Here is a 19314-nt window from a genome sequence, read left to right as displayed (position 1 = left end):
TCTGTTTATCAAGAAAAGAGAAAAAACACGAATACCCGGTTATCTGTATTTAAGGGACATCTTGAAATATAGCAACTTGAACACAAACAACCAAAATATATACATATATGTACATTTTAAATTAAACACACCTCAACCTATTAATGCAACTCCCTGCCTGGCCTCGTGGGGGCGGTGTCGCCACATCGGGTATCGACGGACAACAGACAGTTTCGAGGAAAGCGAGCAGAATGTAAACACCGCTGTGTCGGTAAGCTAGCTGCACGTCGCTAGCCTTCATCGGTCCCCTCGGACTGGCTTCACGATAACGGGGGCATCGAGTCGCAACCGAGAGGAGACGCGCGTGTGTAGCGAGAAGAAGAACGAAGCCGAGTAACTACAGACCTCCATGTCAGGAGAAAGATCGACGCTTCCTGTTTTTAGACCGCGCAGCACTGTTACGTAACAGTTTGCTTTAATTCTAGATTCGCACCGTGTCACCATGACCAAAGACTTCGTTGTTGGAGATGAATTACCGGACTGGGTGGGAGCCAAGGAGTTCTACCAGAAATATGACCCCAAAGAGGTCATCGGCAGGTGAGTCCCCGCAAAAATAACAGGTGACGTGTGAATATAAAAAACAAACAAAAAAAAAGAACATGAATGACCTCTGACCGATGGCGCCTCAGGGGGGTGAGCAGCGTGGTGCGCCGGTGTGTGCACAGGCACACGGGTCAAGAGCTGGCGGTGAAGATCATCGAGATCACTGCGGAGAAGATGACGGTGCTGCAGCTGGAGGAGGTGAAGACCTCCACGCTGAAGGAGATCCAGGTCCTCAACATGGTGAAGGGACACTCCTCCATCAGTACGTTGCTCTGCTCTTTTGAAAAGCGAGACTCTTTACCTTTTCTGTTCACATAAACGTGTGTTGAAACTTATTTGTGTGTGTGTGTTCTGCTGATTGTCTTTAGTCACTCTCATTGATTCCTACGAGTCCACAACCTTCATATTTTTGGTTTTTGACCTGTGAGTATTGCAACAAATAGCTGAAATCCTTCACAAATCCTCCCTTTTTATGTGAATGAATACTCGTGAATTCCTAGTAGGATGGTTTCACTCTCATGTTTTCATTGACAGCATGAGGCGAGGAGAGCTGTTTGACTACCTCACGGAAAAAGTTACTTTGAGTGAGAAGGAAACCAGGTGAGCATCATCATCAATGCACAACATAATCCAGTTTATTCTGGCAGCATGTCGCTCTCTGGTGATCTGCAGGTTTTAAGCTCACTCATGCCAACTAATCTACAATTGAAATATTGGCTGAACATTTTCAAACTGAATCATTCATATCACACATCTCTAAAAGTTTCTTTAGAGCATCTTTTCCTAGCGTTGCAAATAAATGTTGCTGCTTGGCAAGAACACCAAATACTTTTTTTATAGGTCAAATATAAAAGTGGTAATGTAAAGTATTGCTCTAAAGGAGTATGATGCGAGCCTTGTTGGAGGCCGTGCAGTACCTTCACTCCTTCAACATCGTCCACCGGGACTTAAAGCCTGAGAACATTCTCCTCGATGACCAAGGACACATCAAACTGTCCGACTTTGGTTTCTCTGTTCAACTGCCACCCGGAGAAAAGCTTAGAGGTAACGTACAATAAATTGATGATCTGTTTATATATGTAGATCATTTCTTCAGTCCGAGTTTAGAAGGATACATTTTTCCTATTATGTTATTTATTATTCTATTTGTATCAGAGCTCTGTGGGACCCCCGGTTACCTGGCCCCTGAAATACTGAAATGTTCCATGGATGAAATGCACCCCGGCTATGGCCAAGAGGTCGATCTGTAAGACTTTTCCGTTGTCTATAACCTCTATATGGTGAAACCTTTAAATCTGCACAATCCTGGATTTTATTTCTAATCCCCGCTCACCTGTTTTGATAACCGCGTGGGACAGCTGGGCGTGTGGCGTGATCCTTTTCACCCTTCTGGCCGGCTCGCCGCCCTTCTGGCATCGCAAGCAGATGCTGATGCTGAGGATGATCATGGAGGGCCGCTATCAGTTCAGCTCACCCGAGTGGGACGATCGCTCTGACACCGTGAAAGATCTGGTAAGCTGATCTAAATGACAGCGGGATCGTTGCCCTTTTATCTCTCCTACTTTAGGTTTAACCGCTGTTGTCTCCTGCAGCTTCAACAGTATCACAAAAGTCCTGATTTTCAATCATTCTGCTCGTGTTGCTCAGATATCGAGGCTTCTGGTGGTGGAACCAGCTGTCCGTCTCACCGCTGAGCAAGCTCTCGCGCATCCCTTCTTCAGGCAGTACCAGAGGGAGGATGTGCGTCTCTTTAGCCCCAGAAAGACATTTAGGGTGAGTCACAGGGTCGCTACTCAATTCTTTATTTTCATGGCAGGTGATTTTAAACTCCAAGCCTCTGCACTCTCTCTTATTTCCTGTCCTGGACCCCCTCAGGTGTTGATAGTGAGCGTGCTGGCCTGCATCAGGATGTACGGCCGGTACCGCAGGACTCGGCCGCTGACCCGCGAGGTGCTGGCCAGAGATCCGTACTCCCTCCGCGGTGTGCGCAAACTCATCGACGGCTGCGCCTTCCGCATCTACGGCCACTGGGTGAAGAAAGGGGAGCAGCAGAACCGAGCCGCCCTCTTTCAGAACACGGCCAAAATCATGCTGCTGGGCCTGGAGGACTTTGAAACATAAAAAGGTCCGGCTCATTCCTGAGCGCACCGATTTTTTTATTTAAACATTTACAGGCGCTGTCACGTCAGTGTTTGTGACCTCAAATTACTGCGTTTAATTTTAAAATGAGGATTCAGGGGCCGGGACGTCTGCGTGCCTTGTTGATGCGCGTCGTGGTTTTGCAAGTTAAGCATGCACATCTTATCTTATCCACTCATTGATCCACGTTTGTGGCTTTTTGAAAGTGCTTGTCGGGCCATAATGTTTGCAGTTGCGGATATATTGCACAATCATTTGAAATAACACATCACATATAAGGTGCATTTGGTGTATTTATGAATATTACCAGTTAATGGTCAGTAATAACTGAGTAGGTGACGTGTTTCTAAACACTACGTGGCTGAAGTGGACAGTGAATCATTTCTAACATACATAATGTTACAATTTACTGATGTTGCTGTGTTATAAATAGGTACTGAAAGACACGTGACTGTTTAAGTATAGTGTTTGGAGGGTTTTCGGGAGAGTAACCTGCAGCTATCGTGCATGCAGACATTCCTTAGTCAGAAACCCACTTAAACCAACTGTGAACATGTAGTTTAAATGAGTGACTCTATTTAACCAACATCATTCCGTACCCGGTTCATTCTTCAGTTCAATGAGAGGCACTTTAACGTAAAGTGCCTCTCTGAGAAATTGTAATTGTACAAATGCAGATATGATGTATATGAAAAAACAAAGTTTTATTGATAATAAAACTAAGGTTTGAGCTTTATTGGTCAAATGATGATCTGCAATATCTTTCATTCTATTTCTATCTATTTATTTTTCTATTCTACACCAGCACCATCTGCTCTCTGACCTCGTGCTCAGTCAGGGCCTCCTGTTCTGAGTAACCTGGTGGGGAGAAAATGTAAGTTATTCAAGGTGCATTTGACTTTTTCTTTGCACAGTCCGTTTAGGATTTTTGATTCTACCAAGTTTGGTTCCTTCTGCTTCTTCTGTTTGAGGAGAACTTTCTGTCGTTGGTGCGGCTTCTGTTGCTTTTTCCATCAGATTTTCAACCTCTAGTGCAAGTAAAGTATTTAAATATATAATTCAATTTGGTACAGATGTTCAGTTCAACTTTTGTGATTCTAAAGGAGCTGTTAAACTGTAATTACCTGGAGCGGAGGAATCCGTCTTGGTGGGTTCATCCTGGTCTGAGTAAGTTAGAGATAAATCCAGTTTTACCTGTGAAAAAGTCATACACTGAACTCACACTGAAAATTTCACATCAGGAAAGTCGAGTAGAATAAAAATGAATTGTTGGCAGAAGTGACTTGAAACAACTTGTGCAGAAAAACTCATGTACAGTTCTCACCTGTTTGGTGAAAATATATTTGTAGAGTTTGTAATGTCTCACATAGCTGTTGTGGATGTATTTTAATATACATCCCACCTCCTCGAAGCTGAAGATGTTGATACTGAAGGGGGGGCGCTGTGGTGAGGCAGCACACAGAAGCATCTCGATTTAATTTCATAGGAATTTATGTTTTAAAGTGATATTAAAAGTTAAAAGATTGTTTACAGACCCTGACTGAGTGACAGAGAAGTAGATCCATGGCGTATTCCACACACTGTTCTATGTTGTTAAGTGGAGTTTCTGCAAGGCAATAGTTCCAAAAGCATCTGATACAAAGTTAAGGCGCATTATCTGCGTGGTTCTTAAATGTCTGATAATAAAACAACTTGTCTAACCTATGTTAGCCTCATGGATAGACTTCATGATGGACAAAAGAGCCGAGGTTTGTTCCTTTTTAAAGTTGCACTCTCTGCCAAAAAGCACGGCCTGGACATACATCTCCAGCAGAACTCCTCTTTTGGGTTCAGGGAGGTGGACTCCCAACACGCTGCATAAACACCTGCCGCAGAAAACATAAGGTGTCACAGAAATGTGTCTTTTGTGTGTGTGTGTAATTATGTTAAAATAGATATATATTCTGATCATAAAAAGACAAAGACCTCTCCAGATCAGGAATGGACTGCATTTGGTCCATCTCCTCCATCTCATGGTAGCTGACATCCGTCCTAAAAACACGCATGAAAAGGACTGTTAGAAGGTAGTCGTTCAGGGCGTAAAGAAACACGAATCCAGATAACAGGCACAACTCTCACCATAGCATGACTTTAGCTTTCAGGGCCTGTGGTACCAAATAATAAAACAATGTTATTATAAAGAAATCCTTGACGCAAAAGCTGTATCTAGTGTAACACTTTATAGTGGGATCACATGATTACAAAATATAAAAGGTCAGATGAATAGGATCATACTGCTGAGCCACACATTCTGCTAATAAAATAAACATATATCGTTCGCTCATACCTTTGATTCCGTGTCCATTTCCCTGTTTTTTTCAATTAGCAATTGAGCAAACGGAAAACTAACCGCTGAAAAACACAAGTGTGAATGATTTGGCTTAAAAATAATATATACTTCAATTTAATCAATGGATCAAATCACGAGCACAAAAAAGTATTTAACGAAAACGCAATGTTTGCGTGACTTTGTCGGGTCCAGTGACGCCGGAGCACTTCCTGTTTGGTCACCTCGGCGTATCCTAGCAACAGTAAACCCACTGTCTCCCCTTCCGGTTCAGCGTGTCCTAAGGATGGAACGTTTAACATATACAATTCAATTCGTACTAACTGCCACATCACTACAAGTACAACATTACGTTCCATCGCTTTGGCTGTAGGTCAAGTCCGAGGGAAAAGAAGGAGTAAAGTATAGTGCGTCACAAACGTTTTAATGCACAAATAAAAACAACAAATACGTGTGCAAATACTAAGTATACCAAAACACGGCTAATAATAATAACAACAGAAACATATTACAACAAACTAAACCTTTAAGAGGTAATTGAGTTGCATCTGTGAAAATAAATAGGTTTTTAAAAAAATCAGTGCATCTAATTAAGCTGTCCGTAACAGATACAACTGTGAGCATTTTAATTTGAATGTTGTGATGAAGACACTGCTTTGTTTTTGGTCGTTGTTATTATTGTTATTATTATTAGTGCTTTAAATCCCGGCTCTTCGCCGCTGTTATGGCAGCCGTATCCATGGCAACCGGGTGACCCGGTTCCGCGCCGGTGATGCTCGACGTCTCTTCTAGTTTTCTCGTTTTGCGGGAGTTTGAGAAAAAGACCGGAGTTCAGAAGCGGCGCAGGTGAGTCGCGGTGCGACGGCGGAGAACAGGGGGACGTCCGACGGCCTCGGCGTGTCTCCCCCCCCCGCCCCCCCCCCGCCCCCCCACCGGGAGATGCTGGCGGTAAACAGGGAGCGGGAGCCTGCCGCACACTTTAAGAACATTATCCCCCTTTAATCCACTTTGCCTTCTGCTGCTCGCAGGTGGACAGACTGTCCACGGAGACGCAACGCGCCACGCGCGCGTCCGTATTCCAGTTCCCTCTCCCTTTGTTTTGGAAACTGAGCGGTTTCTCGCGCTGAACATCAACGCTGGATTTCAGCTCTTTCTAAGTCGCCTGTCGTTAATTATCTACGGTCCTTAATTATCTACTGATTGTAATTAGCAGCGAGTCTTTGACGCAGACATGGAGGACCCCGACATGCGACAACAGAAGCTTGACAACCAGGTAAATAGACGAGGGTTATTTACGCGTTTTATTTCATTTACACGTGACATTGGCCAAATATATATGGCTAGACTACAATTCACTTCAATTACCTGACAAACGAGATGGGCCTCCTGACTTTGGAAGCTATCCGTGTTTCTTTTATTCAAAAATATCAGCAACATCCACACTGACTGGAGGAGAACTAGTTCTTTGTTGAGATAAGTGGATGGAGCTGTGTTACCTGTGTCAGAACCACCTGCTGTGTGGTGCAGCAAAGCCTTCATGCGCTGTCCTCGTATGGAGAGTACGATGCCACCAGTGGTAGAAGTAATCAGAATGATTAAAATAGTAAGCAGCAACTACCTTTAAAATATAGCTACAACCAATATATGTCATTTTATTGTATTAGAATAGGTAATTCTGGCCAACGCGTGGTTGCAAAAAGAAATGCAGTTGTCTTCCTTTCATGCCGCACAAAAAAAAAAACAATACTGCTTTGCCTTTTTAAAATTTGCATCAGCCGGAATATGAAAAGAAAACACTGAAGCTTTCTCTTGGCGAGCATGTGAACACATGCAGCGAAACCCAAACCTCACAACAGGGTTCAGGGTTTAGTATTTTGTTCTTCACCCATTAATGTTTCTCATTGTGTTGTCCTTGTTATGACTGCAGAGGGACAAATTATTCAAAGCTTTAATCTGGAACAGGGCATCAAATGGTGACGTTTCACTACATGGTCCCTTTAAATGAAATAAATAAACCGGCCATTAGAGTCCTTATTTTATTCCGTAGTTGTAGCCACACGCATGAACATTGAGTTGAATCCTAAACTCACTACTCAATTCTTCCGCAGAGGACCCTTTTGATGAAAAAACAGCAAAAGAAGCGGGCGGATTCCCAGATGGTGGTGGCCAACCGGGACGCTCGCCAGAGGAAGCACAAATCTGTCCGATCTGATGAAACGCCGCTGTTGATCAACCAGTCCCTCAGCAACGCGTCCCTGAGTGGTGGGTGTCACCACCACTCGTGTTCCTTTGTGCAAGTCCAGAATGTGAAGCTCAGTCCAGTGTCTTAAATTGTATTAAATGCATGCTTTGGTTTTTTTTGCGTTCCGCAGATCAAGTTGAGCACGCCCATGATAACCCACTCGACGAGATCACGTTAGGGGAGTTTGACACGACAACAAGCGTGACGTGTGATGAGGTTCCTTCAGAGAATCAGGTCGCTCCCAAGGAAATGAACTGGGAGATCGACGAAGAGGCCGAGGGGAAGCGGGAGGCGGAGGCTCAGACGGAGGGGAAAAGGACCAAGAAGAAAGACGTGAAAAAAGATAAAGCCATGCGTGAGGATAAAGAAAGCACAATGTTTGGTTCTCATTTGGTGGTTTTGTCTTTATTCGTGGAGGTATTCTGTATGTTTGTGTGTGTTTATGCAAGATTACGATTAAAACAGTGTGTGTCAAGAGTTCAAAGGTAAATAATAAATATGTATTCCCACCTTCTTGGGCCCCTTGTGGTCCGTGACCACATCACTCTGAATATGTATGCACATGGGCAGCAAAGGAGCAGGAATAAATCAATGACTGCTGTGCTCTCCAACAGCGATGGAGCAGGACGATGAAAAGGACAAAGAGAAGGAGAAAAAAAACAAGAAGAAAGACAAGATGAAAGAATCTGAAGACCAACAGAAGACAAACAAGTCTGCCAAGCAAGAGCGGAAAAGTAACTTAATATTTAGCACTACTATGAATACACGGTACAGCTTTTATGGCGTTTGTCTCCTCTTTTGCAGAGAATCACTTGCAGGAGGTGTCGTCCCAGGACTTCCAACTCCCTGCAGCCCGGGAGACAGAGTCAGGGATGGAGATGACGAGTCCGAAGAGGAATAAATGTGACGAAAGCAGCAATGAAGAGGAGGCCCAGGCGGCTCTGCCTCGATCGCCTCAGAAGAAGAAAACACTCAACACATGTGAGCGACGATCTGGCCCGGGCGCCCTGCAGGGTCCGTAATGCCGTGAAGCCGCGGGTGAGGAATGTATTTGTGTGTGTCATCATGCAGCCAGGTGCCAAATAAGCGAGGAGAAGAAAAACGAAGAAACCCGGGTGAAGGAGAAAACGGGAAAGAGGACAAAGAAAGCAGAGAGAGCTACGCCGAGCCTCGCTTCCCTCAACTCCAACTACAGGGAGAGTTCCTCTTCTTCCGACTGCGAATCCAATGAAAGAGTGAGACGTTCGCAAAGCAGAAAAAAAAAAAGCGTTTTGTGTTTTCTCGGAAGCAAATCAGCCTTGTTGGATCTGTCGCACAGCGTGCAGGAGAATCATTCCCTCTCTCTTGTTGCAGTCGGCGTCTCCGATGTCAGTGGAGGACCTCGAGAAGTTCTCTTTGCGTCCGGCCCCCCGAGACGTGACCATCGAGTGCAGGGTCACCAGGGACAGGCGAGGCATGGAGAAGGGCATCTACCCGACGTACTACCTCCACATGGAGAAGGAGGACGGCAAAAGGGTCGGCACCTCGACACCAGCCAACGTCGGGATGGCGGCGTTTCCGTGCGGAGCTCTTTTCACCGTGCGTTTCTCTGTGTCCTCACCAAGGTGTTCCTGATGGCAGGCAGGAAGAGGAAGAAGTGCAAGACATCCAACTATCTCATCTCCACCGACCCGACCAATCTGTCCAGAGATACGAACTGCTACATAGGAAAACTGAGGTGTGCGGTTGGCGTTTCAATATCCTACTTACGAGTGAATTATCCCTCAGAAAACATTAAGAATCAAACAAAACAAGCGCTTCTCTACTTATTTATGGGATCCTGAGTGTACATTTTTGGGGGCATTCATGGAATTCCTCAGTGATTTTTGTTGAGATGATGATTGATGATGATTGCAATGATTTTACACGGAGTCGATTGCACCCCGTGGTTGTTTTGCTTTTTCTGACCTTTTAACCTTATAGATAATTCCAGATCATTCACTGATCTGATTGTTTCAGGTCCAATGTTCTGGGGACAAAGTTCACGGTCTACGACGAAGGCGAAAACCCCGAGAAAAAGCCCTTCGTCAAAGAGTGTGAATCCGTGCGACAAGAGCTGGCCGCAATTTGTTACGTAAGCGCAAACTTCTACCGTCTCCCGTCCCACATGAAGAGATGAAACCTGTGATACGATTGGCTCTCACATTGCAGGAGACAAACGTGCTGGGATTCAAGGGTCCCAGGAAAATGACGGTGATCATCCCCGGCATGCTGGAGAACGATGAAAGGGTGTCCATTCGTCCCCAAAGCGTAAGCTCACAACAACACAACCCCTTTTGGTGACTTTAGCGAGTGTGAAATACGCCGGAGGGACCGACTGGCCGTCTCTTTGTAGGAAGCGGAGACTCTGCTGGCGCGCCACGCCAACAACAACACGGACAAACTGGTCACGCTGCTCAACAAATCCCCCAGCTGGAACGAACACACTCAGTCGTACGTGCTCAACTTCCACGGCCGCGTCACCCAGGCCTCCGTCAAGAACTTCCAGATCATCCACCCCGACAACGGTAAGACGCCCCCCCCCCCCCCCCCAACCAGGACAATGGCCGCCTCGTCTTTATTCCATGTGACTTATTCCCCCGCGTCTTCCTCTTCTGCCCCCTGCTGCAGAGGATTACATCGTGATGCAGTTTGGCCGCGTGGCGGAGGACGTCTTCTCCATGGATTACCGGTTCCCCATGTGCGCCCTGCAGGCCTTCGCCATCGCCCTGTCCTCATTCGACGGTAAACTGGCTTGTGAGTGAACCAATGCCGGTGTGCACGAGCTAAATAAGTACAAACCATACCCATCATTTTGCGCGGGGTCATTTTTCATGTTTTGTATCCTGTTACATTGCAAGACTTTGTATACAATAATATGTGGAAAATAAAATCCATAGACTTGAGAATGGACTCGTTTCATACGTGCAGGTTATTTAAGGTAATTTAACTTATTTTTGTATTCGACAGATAAGTAAATAATAATACTAGAAAATAATAGAATGTGTCGACTTGTTTGAATTCTAATATTATGATTTTAGAGTTTTTCCAAAGCCTTAACAACTTTGTGCCGTAATCATCTACTCAGATCTTCATCAGATTACGTGTTATTTCCAGGGCTGCTCTCTTTTTTCAGTCTACGCCACGCAGAAGGAAGCTTTCTTATCAAAGTACAAAAACAAACTTATATCAGATGCTGCGGCACTGCAAAAGGTTTCTGCTCTTGTGCAATAAAGACTTAAAGATATTTATTTGCTTCTTTGCTGATCTCAAGCTCCTTTTCAACACTAGTTCACACGAGGAGGACAGAAAGTCATTTTGGTTTTCCACGGATAAAAATAGGCCTACTTCACGCTCTATTGTAGCGTGATCAGAGGTTTGCAGATATTCTGGGCGGCAAAGCGCAACATTAAAGTGATACCTTGGTTATCACGTGGAGGTGACTGCCTGTGTGGTAACACGATGTGTTCTTACTTGTCATTCAGAGGTTTATGTGTGCAGTTATAAAAAGGAGCGTGAGAGTGTCGACCCGTTTTGACTTTTAACCTTTACTGCAAGTGCGATGAGTGATGAAGTTGACACGGTGACAATATCCTGATGCTTTGGGGACACAAATTAAGATTCTTGCATTTGAATAAAACCTGTTCTTTCCTGAAAGTTTGCGTCTTCCTGATCAACAGCGAAATGCAACGCGAGACAGTCAACTGGTCTACGAGTTATAACTTCATGCATCTACATCTACATGCATCTAAGCTGCAAACTCAAAACGAATCTGTCGGTATTCTTTTATAGAAATCAGCACACAACCCACATTCATCTCCTGTCACTGCCACACGTTCCAAAACAGGTGGCACGATAATTCACATTTAGACTTGAGCAGCTCCAATAAAGGCTCAGTGGTCAACTGGTGAGATGCCTGTTTGTTATCTAAAGAGGGGGTTTTAACATGCAGACAAAGCTGTTTGTTGTGAATGCAGAAGATTAGTTGATGTATGTATATGAATTGTATGCCCGTGTGCGATTTCTCTACACAATCACACTCGTGTCAATTCAAGTTTTAAAGGAGCATTTGTGTCTTTGAGAGAAGAGTCTTTGCAGCCTTTTGTCATGCAAGCTGCACGCGTTAGTGTCGTGTCTCTGGCTCACGGATTGAAATGAATCTCACCACAGTGACGATATCATCGGAGAAGAGATTAAAGGACCACCCGGAGAAATGGTTTTTAAAAGCAAAAGAAGCCATCAATGCTGGACTAAAAGGAACAACAAGGCGCGGTGCAGAGTGCAAAAGGGTCGCGAGGACGATTCTACTTTCTGTTTTATTTAAACTGAAGGGCCGACCGCCCCCTTCACACACTTTCCCTTTTCAACCGCTCTCTTTAAAATTAATTTAAAAAAGAAGAAACACATCCTCTCCCCGCAGAGACGCGTGAGTGATTTCTATCAGCGCGCACAGCAGCGACTCGGCTGCGGGCTCCTCCCTCTTCTGCGGCCCCACTGATAAACCGCCGCCGGCGCGGAGACCTCTCGGTGCCGACGCGACGTCTGGAGGCTCCGCAAGCGATGGACCCGCGCCGCGCGCCCGGCCTGAGGACGCTGCTGCCGGTGCTTCTGCTCGCGTCCGCCGGCGCCCCCGCAGGTTCTGTCCCGGTCCGTTTGCTTCTTGTTGAAACCGAATCGTTGGGATCAGATTGCGCTTTTAATCCGCTCGTTGGGACAAAAGCCCAAAATGTAAAATGTAAGATGATTTGTAATATATTGAGCAAATAGCACGCGCTTTATTATACTGTTTGTACTATTTGACCTGAAAAGTTGGCTAATGTTTCAAAGGAAAACATCCATATATTTTGTTAATGTGGTGTTGGTTCTTTTTTTTTTTTTTTTTACAATAAACCAGGATACAAGCAGATTTACATGCTGGTAGGTAAATAATACCTGTTGAAGCATTGTACATTTTACAAAAGTTTTTAAAAAAGAAGAAAAAACCACCATAACACAATTTCATATGGACATTAATTGTTTTTTCTGAGCTCCCTCATAAGGAAGCGATGGAAGCTTAAAGTCTGCCGTTTGAAACGTCATTAAGGGCTCTTTAACCGGATGGTATTCATAAAGAAAAAAACTCCATGATTTAAAATTAAACCTAAAACCACGAAGGATCCTTAACTTGGATCTCGGCTTTCAATCCGAAAAAAAAAACTAAACATTACTTTTTCAGTTGTGTACCGAAACCTTCAGTGTGTGAACGACTACCTGTTCACCATCAACTGCAGCCTGAGCATCGTGCAGCCGGACGGCCGCAGCCGCTACTGGCTCACCTTCACGGAAACGCACGACGGGTGAGTCCCTTCACCCCCCCCCCCCCCCGACGACCCACACACCCCCCGGCATTCAGGAATACCGGATGGCCTGGAATGTGACGTTGTGCCTCCTTACTGTTGTGTGCAGAACGACATTCGCGTGCCCGCTGACAAACACCGGGGAGGAATTCTGCTGCTCCATCAAAACTCACAACCCGACGCCAGACGACGAGGACGCGGAGGACGAGGCGACCTTTCAGGATCTGGACCGTTACGCGGTGTCGCTCTGTCACCGGCGGCCGGAGGGGTCGGACGCCTGCGAGCGGCTGGGGGACAAATACAACCCGGCGCTTAACAGTGAGCCGCGCACCGCTCTCACACGCACGCACGCACGCACGCCGCAAACGCGACGCCCGCTCGTGCCCATTGACCTCTGACCTCCTCCGCAGTCAAGCCGAACGCGCCGCGAGGCCTCGCCGTGCGCCGCAACGCCAGCCGGCACCTCTTCACGTGGACGAGCACCTACGAGCCCTACGATGACGTCACCGGCCTGGTCCAGGCCCTCGAGTACCAGCTGCGTTACCACGAGCGGGGACACGCGCGCGACGTGAGACAAAGCGGCCGCCGGGATTCGGGGTCTTGTTTTTCTGTTTATCAGATGGCTTTAAACCGAAGGGATTTAATATGTGATGGTCTTAAACTATACGGGACTCTACCACAAAAAGAGCTCAAGATGAATACATAGCAAGAACACATTTAATCAAATTGCCAAAAATCCACTGATTCCCCCCCAAAAGCGGGGGCTTTTAAGCCCCCACCCGTCCTCCAGAAATCATTATCCAGGATTTGACTTGTAATCTTGCCACAAAGAGCGACTAGGATTGTGTTGTTCATGAGCTTACCCTAATTATTTTTTTTCCTTTACCCTGCATGAGCACAAATAACACGATTCTGACTAACGACGGCCGCTGACTTCTCAGTTTATCACGACAGCCCTTTTATTTATATGTATATGAACATCCTGCTGATTGGACAGAAGTCCGTACTACTCCCTTTAGCTTTACATCTGTATTCCAGGCGTTACCGCACACCCTCCGCACCAACTTGTTGAACCTCTCTGTGGACGACGACAACTTTGTGCCAAACACCAAGTATGCTGCCAGAGTGCGGTCCAGTCCCGATCAGGCGTTCTTCAAGGGCCACTGGAGCGACTGGTCGTCTGAGGTCTACTGGGACACACCGCCGGCTGTGACGGGTGAGTCTCCAACGAGTCAGCTGATCTGAGCTTAATGAAGATCTGCACCAACTGTAAATCCGTTACAAAACGCCCTTCAAATGGTTGTACTGCCTGAATGTCCATCCAGAGTTGCCATCCAACACGCTGGTTTCTGGACTGGTGAAGGTTCTCGTCCCGCTCTGCGTGGTGGCGTCGTTAGTCCTGCTTTTCTGCTACGCTCCAGTGAAGAAGTAAGGTCTCCTTCCAGCGATTCCTCGGTACAGTTTAACAATTCCTACAACTAACGCACACTCAATGTGAAGGTGGAGGAAGGGGGCCTTCATCCCAACTCCAGCACTCTACTTCCTGACGCCGAACAGCGACTGCCAGGGCGATTTCAAGGTAAATTGGGCTTAAAATAAAATACTATTATCTCACGACAGCTTACTTGAACACGTCCGATTACAGAGCTGGGCGGTTACAGAAGAAAACACGGCAGACATGCTGAAGGCCGAGGAAATTCTCCAAATCGACACCTTCACCGAGTGCGGCGTCCCAGAGGAGGAGGAGGAGGAAGAAGAAAAAGAAAGCCAGGCTCAATTCCACCACCAGTTCACGGAGGGCAGCGCGTACAACAACGTCAGCCTCCTGGGGGTCCCGTACGCCGTGAGCTCCATGGCGCCGCCGCCGCCGCCGTTGCCCCCGGGGGGCCACGCGGAGGGAGACTCCGGCTGCTGGCTGGAGAAGTACTGCCCCATGTACTGCAACGAGTACTGCACGCTGAGCGCCTTCCAGAAGGGTCCGACAGGCACAGCAGAGGACCGGGGGGGCCCCTACAACCAAAGCCTGCCCGACGGGGGCCCTCAGAGCGGAGGCCGGTACTGAAGCATAAGCTGACCAGTTGGGAACATCGCAGTAAAAAAAATTTAAAAAACGTCTCAGAAAGTTGAAATGCAACCGGAGGTTCAACTACACACATTTACAGCATTAAATGCTTCACGCTAAAAACAACATGACATGTTGCTATCATAAGACGCGCTTGACGGGAGATGGTTTGCTGTTTATTAAATAAAAATTCTAACATTTTGTAGAAAGTTTTATTTACGCCAACACATACATGAACAAAGCACCATATAACCTTAAAGTCTGATACAGAAGTAAGCCTACCTGCCTCAGTCATCGTGGCCATTTTTATTTATTTCATAGCAAACACTCTGAATAACAAAAGGACAGCCAAGGCAGCAGATTCTATCGTATATTACAGCATGCGGAATAGAAAACCTGGGAAAGAATTTAGACAGAGCCATCTAGAGACACTAGTGAGATACAACAGTATAAAAGTGCCATTCATTATACAGCAGTTGAAATACTGACAATGAAATAAGCGGATTTTACATTAAATTCATGGAAAATTAAAGGGGGGGCATAAGGAATAGACCCTGTAAAAGAGCAATATAAAACAGAAACAAAAATCTTCTTTGAACATTGATGACAGCCAGCCTGCACGGAGTTGATGAAACTGGTACCGAGCTTCGTCCCTCGCACCACATAAGACAATTAATGTTTAAAAAGAAATGACCAGGGTGCCGGAGCGCCCATCCCCCTCCCAGCATCACGCACCAACTGGCAATTAAGAACAACGGAAAAAAGAAAAAAGGTGGGTCGGATGGCACAGAATGTGTGGAGTTTAAATAGAAGTCTTTAAGCAAGTCCTGGTGTGAGAGGAGCACATTCATTGAGACCGAGCGGGGAGGTGATTCTTGTTAAATTCCTTCTGCCACAGCGGAGCAAGTCTTCGCCCTTACGAGGGGGAGAATTTTTTGGCTTGTGCTCGAACTCTTTTTTCATATTCTACTCTGTTTTGGCTGGAAAAGGGTTAAAAATAGCAGTTATCATTGTGCACCGATTGCTCTCACACACACACACACACACACACGCACGCACGCATACATCCCAATGCATAAGAGGACGTTTTCTGTTTTATAATAAACCAGACTACATATTTCTGTTTTCTGTTTTTGTTTAATGAAGGAAGTGTAGAGAGCTAGAAATGTTTGAATGATTATGGATTATGATATTTGGTTGTTTAGTTTGAAGCGTGTAATATGGCCTATTTGGCTAAATAGTTATTTTGTGTTTCACACTGAACTTCCCAGAAACCACGTAGGTACTCGTGGTTAAGTAAGCGTCCGTTTTGGGTTTTTATCGTATCAGCCCAGAGTGACTTCAGCTCCGTGGCCTCTTTTCACGAGAGCTACTTTGTAAATCCCCGAGCATTTTTTACATTTTCTTGTCCCGTTAGGGAAAAGATGTAATGTGTAATCACTTACCAGTAGATTGTGTAAGCCTCTGCTTGGGCTGGATCCTGGATATTTGGTTCATTTAGGAGTTCCTGAATACCTAATAAGATCTGCAGGAGAAATAGACAAGTTCCCAGTTTTGTCTTTTTTTTTTGTTTGCTTGTTCTATTAGTTGATCACTTAAGTTCAAGTCAGTTACATTTAATGTTAAATAGTTACATCAGTTACATACATTTTCCACCAGCCAATAAATATTGACTTATTAGTTTTTGTTATGTGACGTATACATTTTAAGTTCTATAATCAGAACCTTTCCCCGGCTGAAAGTCTTCAAGTTTTAAATGAACTATTTCAGAAAACGCAGTAATGTTTTTGTTGCATGCGGGTCAATTCAAACCTGCTTTATTGTGATGGCTGGTCTCCAGTCCTTGTCCTCCTCTAGAATAGATAGGCATACTGTGCCTGATGGATACACATTCGGGTGAAAGAGTGGGGGCTCAAATTTACCTAAAACACAAGAAAGTGTAAGATGCATTATGGTTATCACTCAACACACAATAGTATAATAGTATTCTGTTAAAGGAACAGCAAAGGGACATTTATGAGCCGCCAGCCAACATCCAAACTTCTTAATAAAATGAATGGAAACAGTTACCATGACGATGTTAGATGTGCTTCTTCCTTGAACCGATCATAACCAAGATAAGACTACCACTTTAGCGGACTCTAAGACCGTAGCTATAAAGGGCCGTCTTCGGCACTACAAGGACGTCATCATGTTGGTAAAGATTCAGAATTCTTTTTGGCCAAGTTTCAAAGGGAGGTCGGATTGGCCACTAGTTCCATAATGTAGGCTTCTACAAGTATCTGCTAATAACAAGGACCTGCTAATAACAGGGTGTGATATAGAACTAAAAATGCAGTCACAGCCGAGCACAGGTCAGACACCGTTACTCACATTTTGGAGGTGAAGAAGGATAGTCATCCTTGAACAACATGCGCAGTTTGAACAAGCCTCCTTCCCACGGAGTCTGAGGAGACACACAACCATTAGTCGCGTAAACAACAAACCGCACAAGAGCGTAAAGCACATTTCTTATTAATGCAAACAGGCAGTAAAACACATTACCCCTTTCTTCCCAGGAATCGCACACTCCCAATTCATGAGATTCATGGTTCCATCAGGATTTTTTGTGGGTACGGCAACAAATCCCTGAAAAATTCCACAGGACAGTGTAAACAGTTTATGGTATCTGTGTTTAGTGGAGGCCTGGAGTGAGACCCCCTCACCCCACCCCCAGGACAGGTGCTTCTCACAGCATTAACAGTCACTTACGAAAGGATGGTCCTTCCGCCATGCCTTGCGCTCCTGTGCAAGCCGGCTCAATGCAATGCCCGACATGACTCGTGGACTCCTGGAATGAAAGGAGGGTGAATTTAATGCGAACCATTCAGAACGAGGTCCGACTCGCATCTGGGATTCACTTTCAAAACCTAATCGCACACAAATTATTAATTAGGAAATTGGCAAACTGTGGTATGCAACTGTTAAAAAGGGAGAGTGGTCCATAGTAAACCAAACATGACACCATTGCAAATTAGGACACTTACACAAACTTGACTGTACGAGTTCACAGCAGCGGCTCAGCGGCTCATTGGTGCCGGTCCGCCTCAAAGCCAATTAGGAGCCTTAATTGGCACTAATGTTCCTCATAGGATCGATGAAGTGGATAGAACTTAAAAACAGGCTGAGCAACGGCGGCCAACTGTCCCCGCAGCATTAGCGAACTTCACACGAGTTGTTCTCCACATGTTACAGACGTTTCATCCTCAGCCTAAATATACAATGTTTTATAGCATCGTTTGAACAGACTTGTCCGCTAACGATACGGCGGCTAGTTAGCCTCTGGTGATAACGTCACATGTCCACAACATATAAACCATATTTAAAATGATTTGTCAAACTTTAAAGGCTCTGCGGAAATTAAACCACAACAACTTAACTTCCCCGAACGTTCGTAGAGCTTTATTTTAAAAACACGCTGTCAACACAGGTGTCAACAACCTGACTGTGCTGAGCTATTTGGCTAGCAAGCTAGCCGGTTAGCTTGATGAGCTAACTCATGTGCGCCAGATTCGTGTTGTATCCCAACAGGCGCTGGTGCCGTTAGCGTCTTGACACGGCCTGGTGCAGCACAAAAATGCGCAATTGCGCTTGATTTCAACACATTCTTTGGGTGACAGAATGGGGATAACCGGCCGTCTTATGACGCTTATAGGTGTATAATCGTGGTTGGTAGCGAGTGATGTGAGATGTTGTGCGGTGGCGGAGCCCTTCACGAGCCATTAAAACACAGGGACAAAGAACGCCAGAGCGAAAAGGCGCACATTTGTGCATTACAAAACTAGCGAAAATGGCGCAAACTGAAGCGGGTAAAACATGACTAAACACGACTGAATCAACACGTTCGGTAGTCGAGGCGTGCGCTTACCTTTCGGTATGGCGCACCGGCTCTGGTTATTAGGCGAAATGAATTAATCGTGGTCAAATCCCGGCAAACCTTGTAAAGTTTCCCTCCTGAAAAACCAACCGCTCCGACTCCAGAGACACAGAAACAGCGAAATGAAACAGTCATCCGTCCCTCACTTCCGTCTTTGCTTAAATACCCCGAGCTACAGTGGGGCAAATATTTCCCTCGCAATGTGCAATTTGGGCTCATGGCTGCGCGTTTACCTCTAAAAAACGTCTGAATTAGTCGTACGACTGTACCGTTTATTTGTTTATTACTTTACACTTACTTCAAACCGCACAACGTCCGTTGGAGTTTAATCTGTAGTATTATGAAATGGCTTTCTGCGAGATGTATTATGTATATTGTTCGGAATATCTGCCAGCTGCAATTTGATTAGTTATATGAGGTAAAAAGTATTTTTTTTAAATATATATATATATCGTGTCAGGCGAGAAATGTCGAATTATCGCAAAAGCGGGAGGTTTCTATCTTGTCTTGTATGTCATCTTTGTCGGACCAAAGACCAAAGCCGTTGAAGGCGCCGTTTACGTTCGACAATTCAAACCACACAATGTCCACACAATCTAGAGAGTTTGGATTAAACTGATCCATATTATCTTTAGTCAATATACTTGAACACTGTTTTGTGCCGACTTGTTAAAAGAGTAGAGTCTATAAAAT

General features: G+C 45.4%; 5 protein-coding genes across 14 annotated transcripts; 3 read left to right on the top strand and 2 right to left on the bottom strand.

Moving 5' to 3' along the window:
- Positions 1 to 7: 7 nt before the first annotated feature.
- Positions 8 to 3466, top strand: phkg2 (phosphorylase kinase, gamma 2 (testis)). Of its 2 annotated transcripts, none has more exons than XM_040176051.2 (10): positions 8 to 372; positions 465 to 576; positions 669 to 844; positions 951 to 1005; positions 1117 to 1182; positions 1463 to 1626; positions 1738 to 1828; positions 1941 to 2094; positions 2230 to 2355; positions 2458 to 3466. In XM_040176051.2, exons 2-10 carry the CDS (start codon positions 482 to 484, stop codon positions 2701 to 2703), a joined length of 1173 nt encoding a protein of 390 aa, XP_040031985.1. In that variant the 5' UTR covers positions 8 to 372; positions 465 to 481; the 3' UTR covers positions 2704 to 3466. The 2 variants fall into 2 exon arrangements, with proteins under 2 accessions (XP_040031985.1, XP_040031986.1); XM_040176052.2 differs by having other exon boundaries at positions 177 to 390.
- Positions 3407 to 12975, bottom strand: cfap119 (cilia and flagella associated protein 119). 7 transcript variants are annotated; one of them, XM_078102501.1, is made up of 10 exons: positions 11473 to 11601; positions 5048 to 5112; positions 4840 to 4865; positions 4687 to 4752; positions 4423 to 4586; positions 4257 to 4327; positions 4046 to 4162; positions 3846 to 3915; positions 3660 to 3749; positions 3407 to 3579 (listed from the first exon to the last, which is right to left on the bottom strand). In XM_078102501.1, exons 2-10 carry the CDS (start codon positions 5063 to 5065, stop codon positions 3518 to 3520), a joined length of 684 nt encoding a protein of 227 aa, XP_077958627.1. In that variant the 5' UTR covers positions 5066 to 5112; positions 11473 to 11601; the 3' UTR covers positions 3407 to 3517. The 7 variants fall into 7 exon arrangements, with proteins under 7 accessions (XP_077958627.1, XP_040031995.1, XP_077958629.1 ...); XM_040176061.2 differs by lacking the exon at positions 11473 to 11601 and adding an exon at positions 6413 to 6599; XM_078102503.1 differs by lacking the exons at positions 4840 to 4865; positions 11473 to 11601 and adding an exon at positions 6413 to 6570.
- LOC120819042 (tubby protein homolog) lies at positions 5630 to 10211 on the top strand. 2 transcript variants are annotated; one of them, XM_078102489.1, is made up of 13 exons: positions 5630 to 5893; positions 6258 to 6320; positions 7156 to 7309; positions 7420 to 7644; positions 7904 to 8023; positions 8094 to 8270; positions 8361 to 8524; positions 8643 to 8804; positions 8894 to 9006; positions 9288 to 9402; positions 9480 to 9578; positions 9664 to 9835; positions 9939 to 10211. In XM_078102489.1, exons 2-13 carry the CDS (start codon positions 6279 to 6281, stop codon positions 10070 to 10072), a joined length of 1677 nt encoding a protein of 558 aa, XP_077958615.1. In that variant the 5' UTR covers positions 5630 to 5893; positions 6258 to 6278; the 3' UTR covers positions 10073 to 10211. The 2 variants fall into 2 exon arrangements, with proteins under 2 accessions (XP_077958615.1, XP_040031981.2); XM_040176047.2 differs by lacking the exon at positions 5630 to 5893 and having other exon boundaries at positions 5967 to 6320.
- Positions 11595 to 14906, top strand: LOC120819043 (interleukin-21 receptor). Of its 2 annotated transcripts, none has more exons than XM_040176048.2 (8): positions 11595 to 11943; positions 12523 to 12643; positions 12753 to 12961; positions 13054 to 13211; positions 13682 to 13859; positions 13969 to 14071; positions 14144 to 14222; positions 14289 to 14906. In XM_040176048.2, the coding sequence occupies exons 1-8, from the start codon at positions 11868 to 11870 to the stop codon at positions 14703 to 14705; spliced, it is 1341 nt and encodes a 446-aa protein (XP_040031982.2). In that variant the 5' UTR covers positions 11595 to 11867; the 3' UTR covers positions 14706 to 14906. The 2 variants fall into 2 exon arrangements, with proteins under 2 accessions (XP_040031982.2, XP_077958617.1); XM_078102491.1 differs by having other exon boundaries at positions 11749 to 12042.
- On the bottom strand, positions 14904 to 18931 carry ube2ib (ubiquitin-conjugating enzyme E2Ib). Its single transcript, XM_040176065.2, has 7 exons — positions 18613 to 18931; positions 17457 to 17535; positions 17250 to 17333; positions 17079 to 17151; positions 16518 to 16627; positions 16151 to 16230; positions 14904 to 15685 (listed from the first exon to the last, which is right to left on the bottom strand). The coding sequence occupies exons 2-7, from the start codon at positions 17520 to 17522 to the stop codon at positions 15622 to 15624; spliced, it is 477 nt and encodes a 158-aa protein (XP_040031999.1). The 5' UTR covers positions 17523 to 17535; positions 18613 to 18931; the 3' UTR covers positions 14904 to 15621.
- Between the last annotated feature and the right edge of the window lie 383 nt (positions 18932 to 19314).

The sequence above is a fragment of the Gasterosteus aculeatus genome, chromosome 5 (genome assembly GCF_964276395.1).
Source record: "Gasterosteus aculeatus chromosome 5, fGasAcu3.hap1.1, whole genome shotgun sequence".
Classification (NCBI taxonomy): Eukaryota; Metazoa; Chordata; class Actinopteri; order Perciformes; family Gasterosteidae; genus Gasterosteus; species Gasterosteus aculeatus.
The sequence above is the reverse complement of the archived record's forward strand: the minus strand, read 5'-3'. Positions and strand labels throughout refer to the sequence as shown.

Bases quoted from the DNA above. Each gene is read 5' to 3' on its own strand.
- cfap119 (XM_078102501.1), bottom strand. The intron at 4,753-4,839 runs GTGAGAGTTGTG...GCGTGTTTTTAG, and splicing joins AAAGCTAAAGTCATGCTATG to GACGGATGTCAGCTACCATG. The intron at 3,580-3,659 runs GTAGAATCAAAA...TCTCCCCACCAG, and splicing joins AGCAGAAGGAACCAAACTTG to GTTACTCAGAACAGGAGGCC.
- ube2ib (XM_040176065.2), bottom strand. From the start codon at position 17,522: ATGTCGGGCATTGCATTGAGCCGGCTTGCACAGGAGCGCAAGGCATGG. The intron at 17,334-17,456 runs GTAAGTGACTGT...GGAATTTTTCAG, and splicing joins GGCGGAAGGACCATCCTTTC to GGATTTGTTGCCGTACCCAC. The intron at 15,686-16,150 runs GTAAGTGATTAC...ACCCTTTTCCAG, and splicing joins GAGGCTTACACAATCTACTG to CCAAAACAGAGTAGAATATG.
- phkg2 (XM_040176051.2), top strand. From the start codon at position 482: ATGACCAAAGACTTCGTTGTTGGAGATGAATTACCGGACTGGGTGGGA. The intron at 845-950 runs GTACGTTGCTCT...GATTGTCTTTAG, and splicing joins GAAGGGACACTCCTCCATCA to TCACTCTCATTGATTCCTAC. The intron at 2,356-2,457 runs GTGAGTCACAGG...GGACCCCCTCAG, and splicing joins GCCCCAGAAAGACATTTAGG to GTGTTGATAGTGAGCGTGCT.
- LOC120819043 (XM_078102491.1), top strand. From the start codon at position 11,868: ATGGACCCGCGCCGCGCGCCCGGCCTGAGGACGCTGCTGCCGGTGCTT. The intron at 13,212-13,681 runs GTGAGACAAAGC...TCTGTATTCCAG, and splicing joins AGCGGGGACACGCGCGCGAC to GCGTTACCGCACACCCTCCG. The intron at 13,860-13,968 runs GTGAGTCTCCAA...ATGTCCATCCAG, and splicing joins CACACCGCCGGCTGTGACGG to AGTTGCCATCCAACACGCTG.
- LOC120819042 (XM_078102489.1), top strand. From the start codon at position 6,279: ATGGAGGACCCCGACATGCGACAACAGAAGCTTGACAACCAG. The intron at 8,024-8,093 runs GTAACTTAATAT...CCTCTTTTGCAG, and splicing joins TGCCAAGCAAGAGCGGAAAA to AGAATCACTTGCAGGAGGTG. The intron at 9,403-9,479 runs GTAAGCGCAAAC...CTCACATTGCAG, and splicing joins AGCTGGCCGCAATTTGTTAC to GAGACAAACGTGCTGGGATT.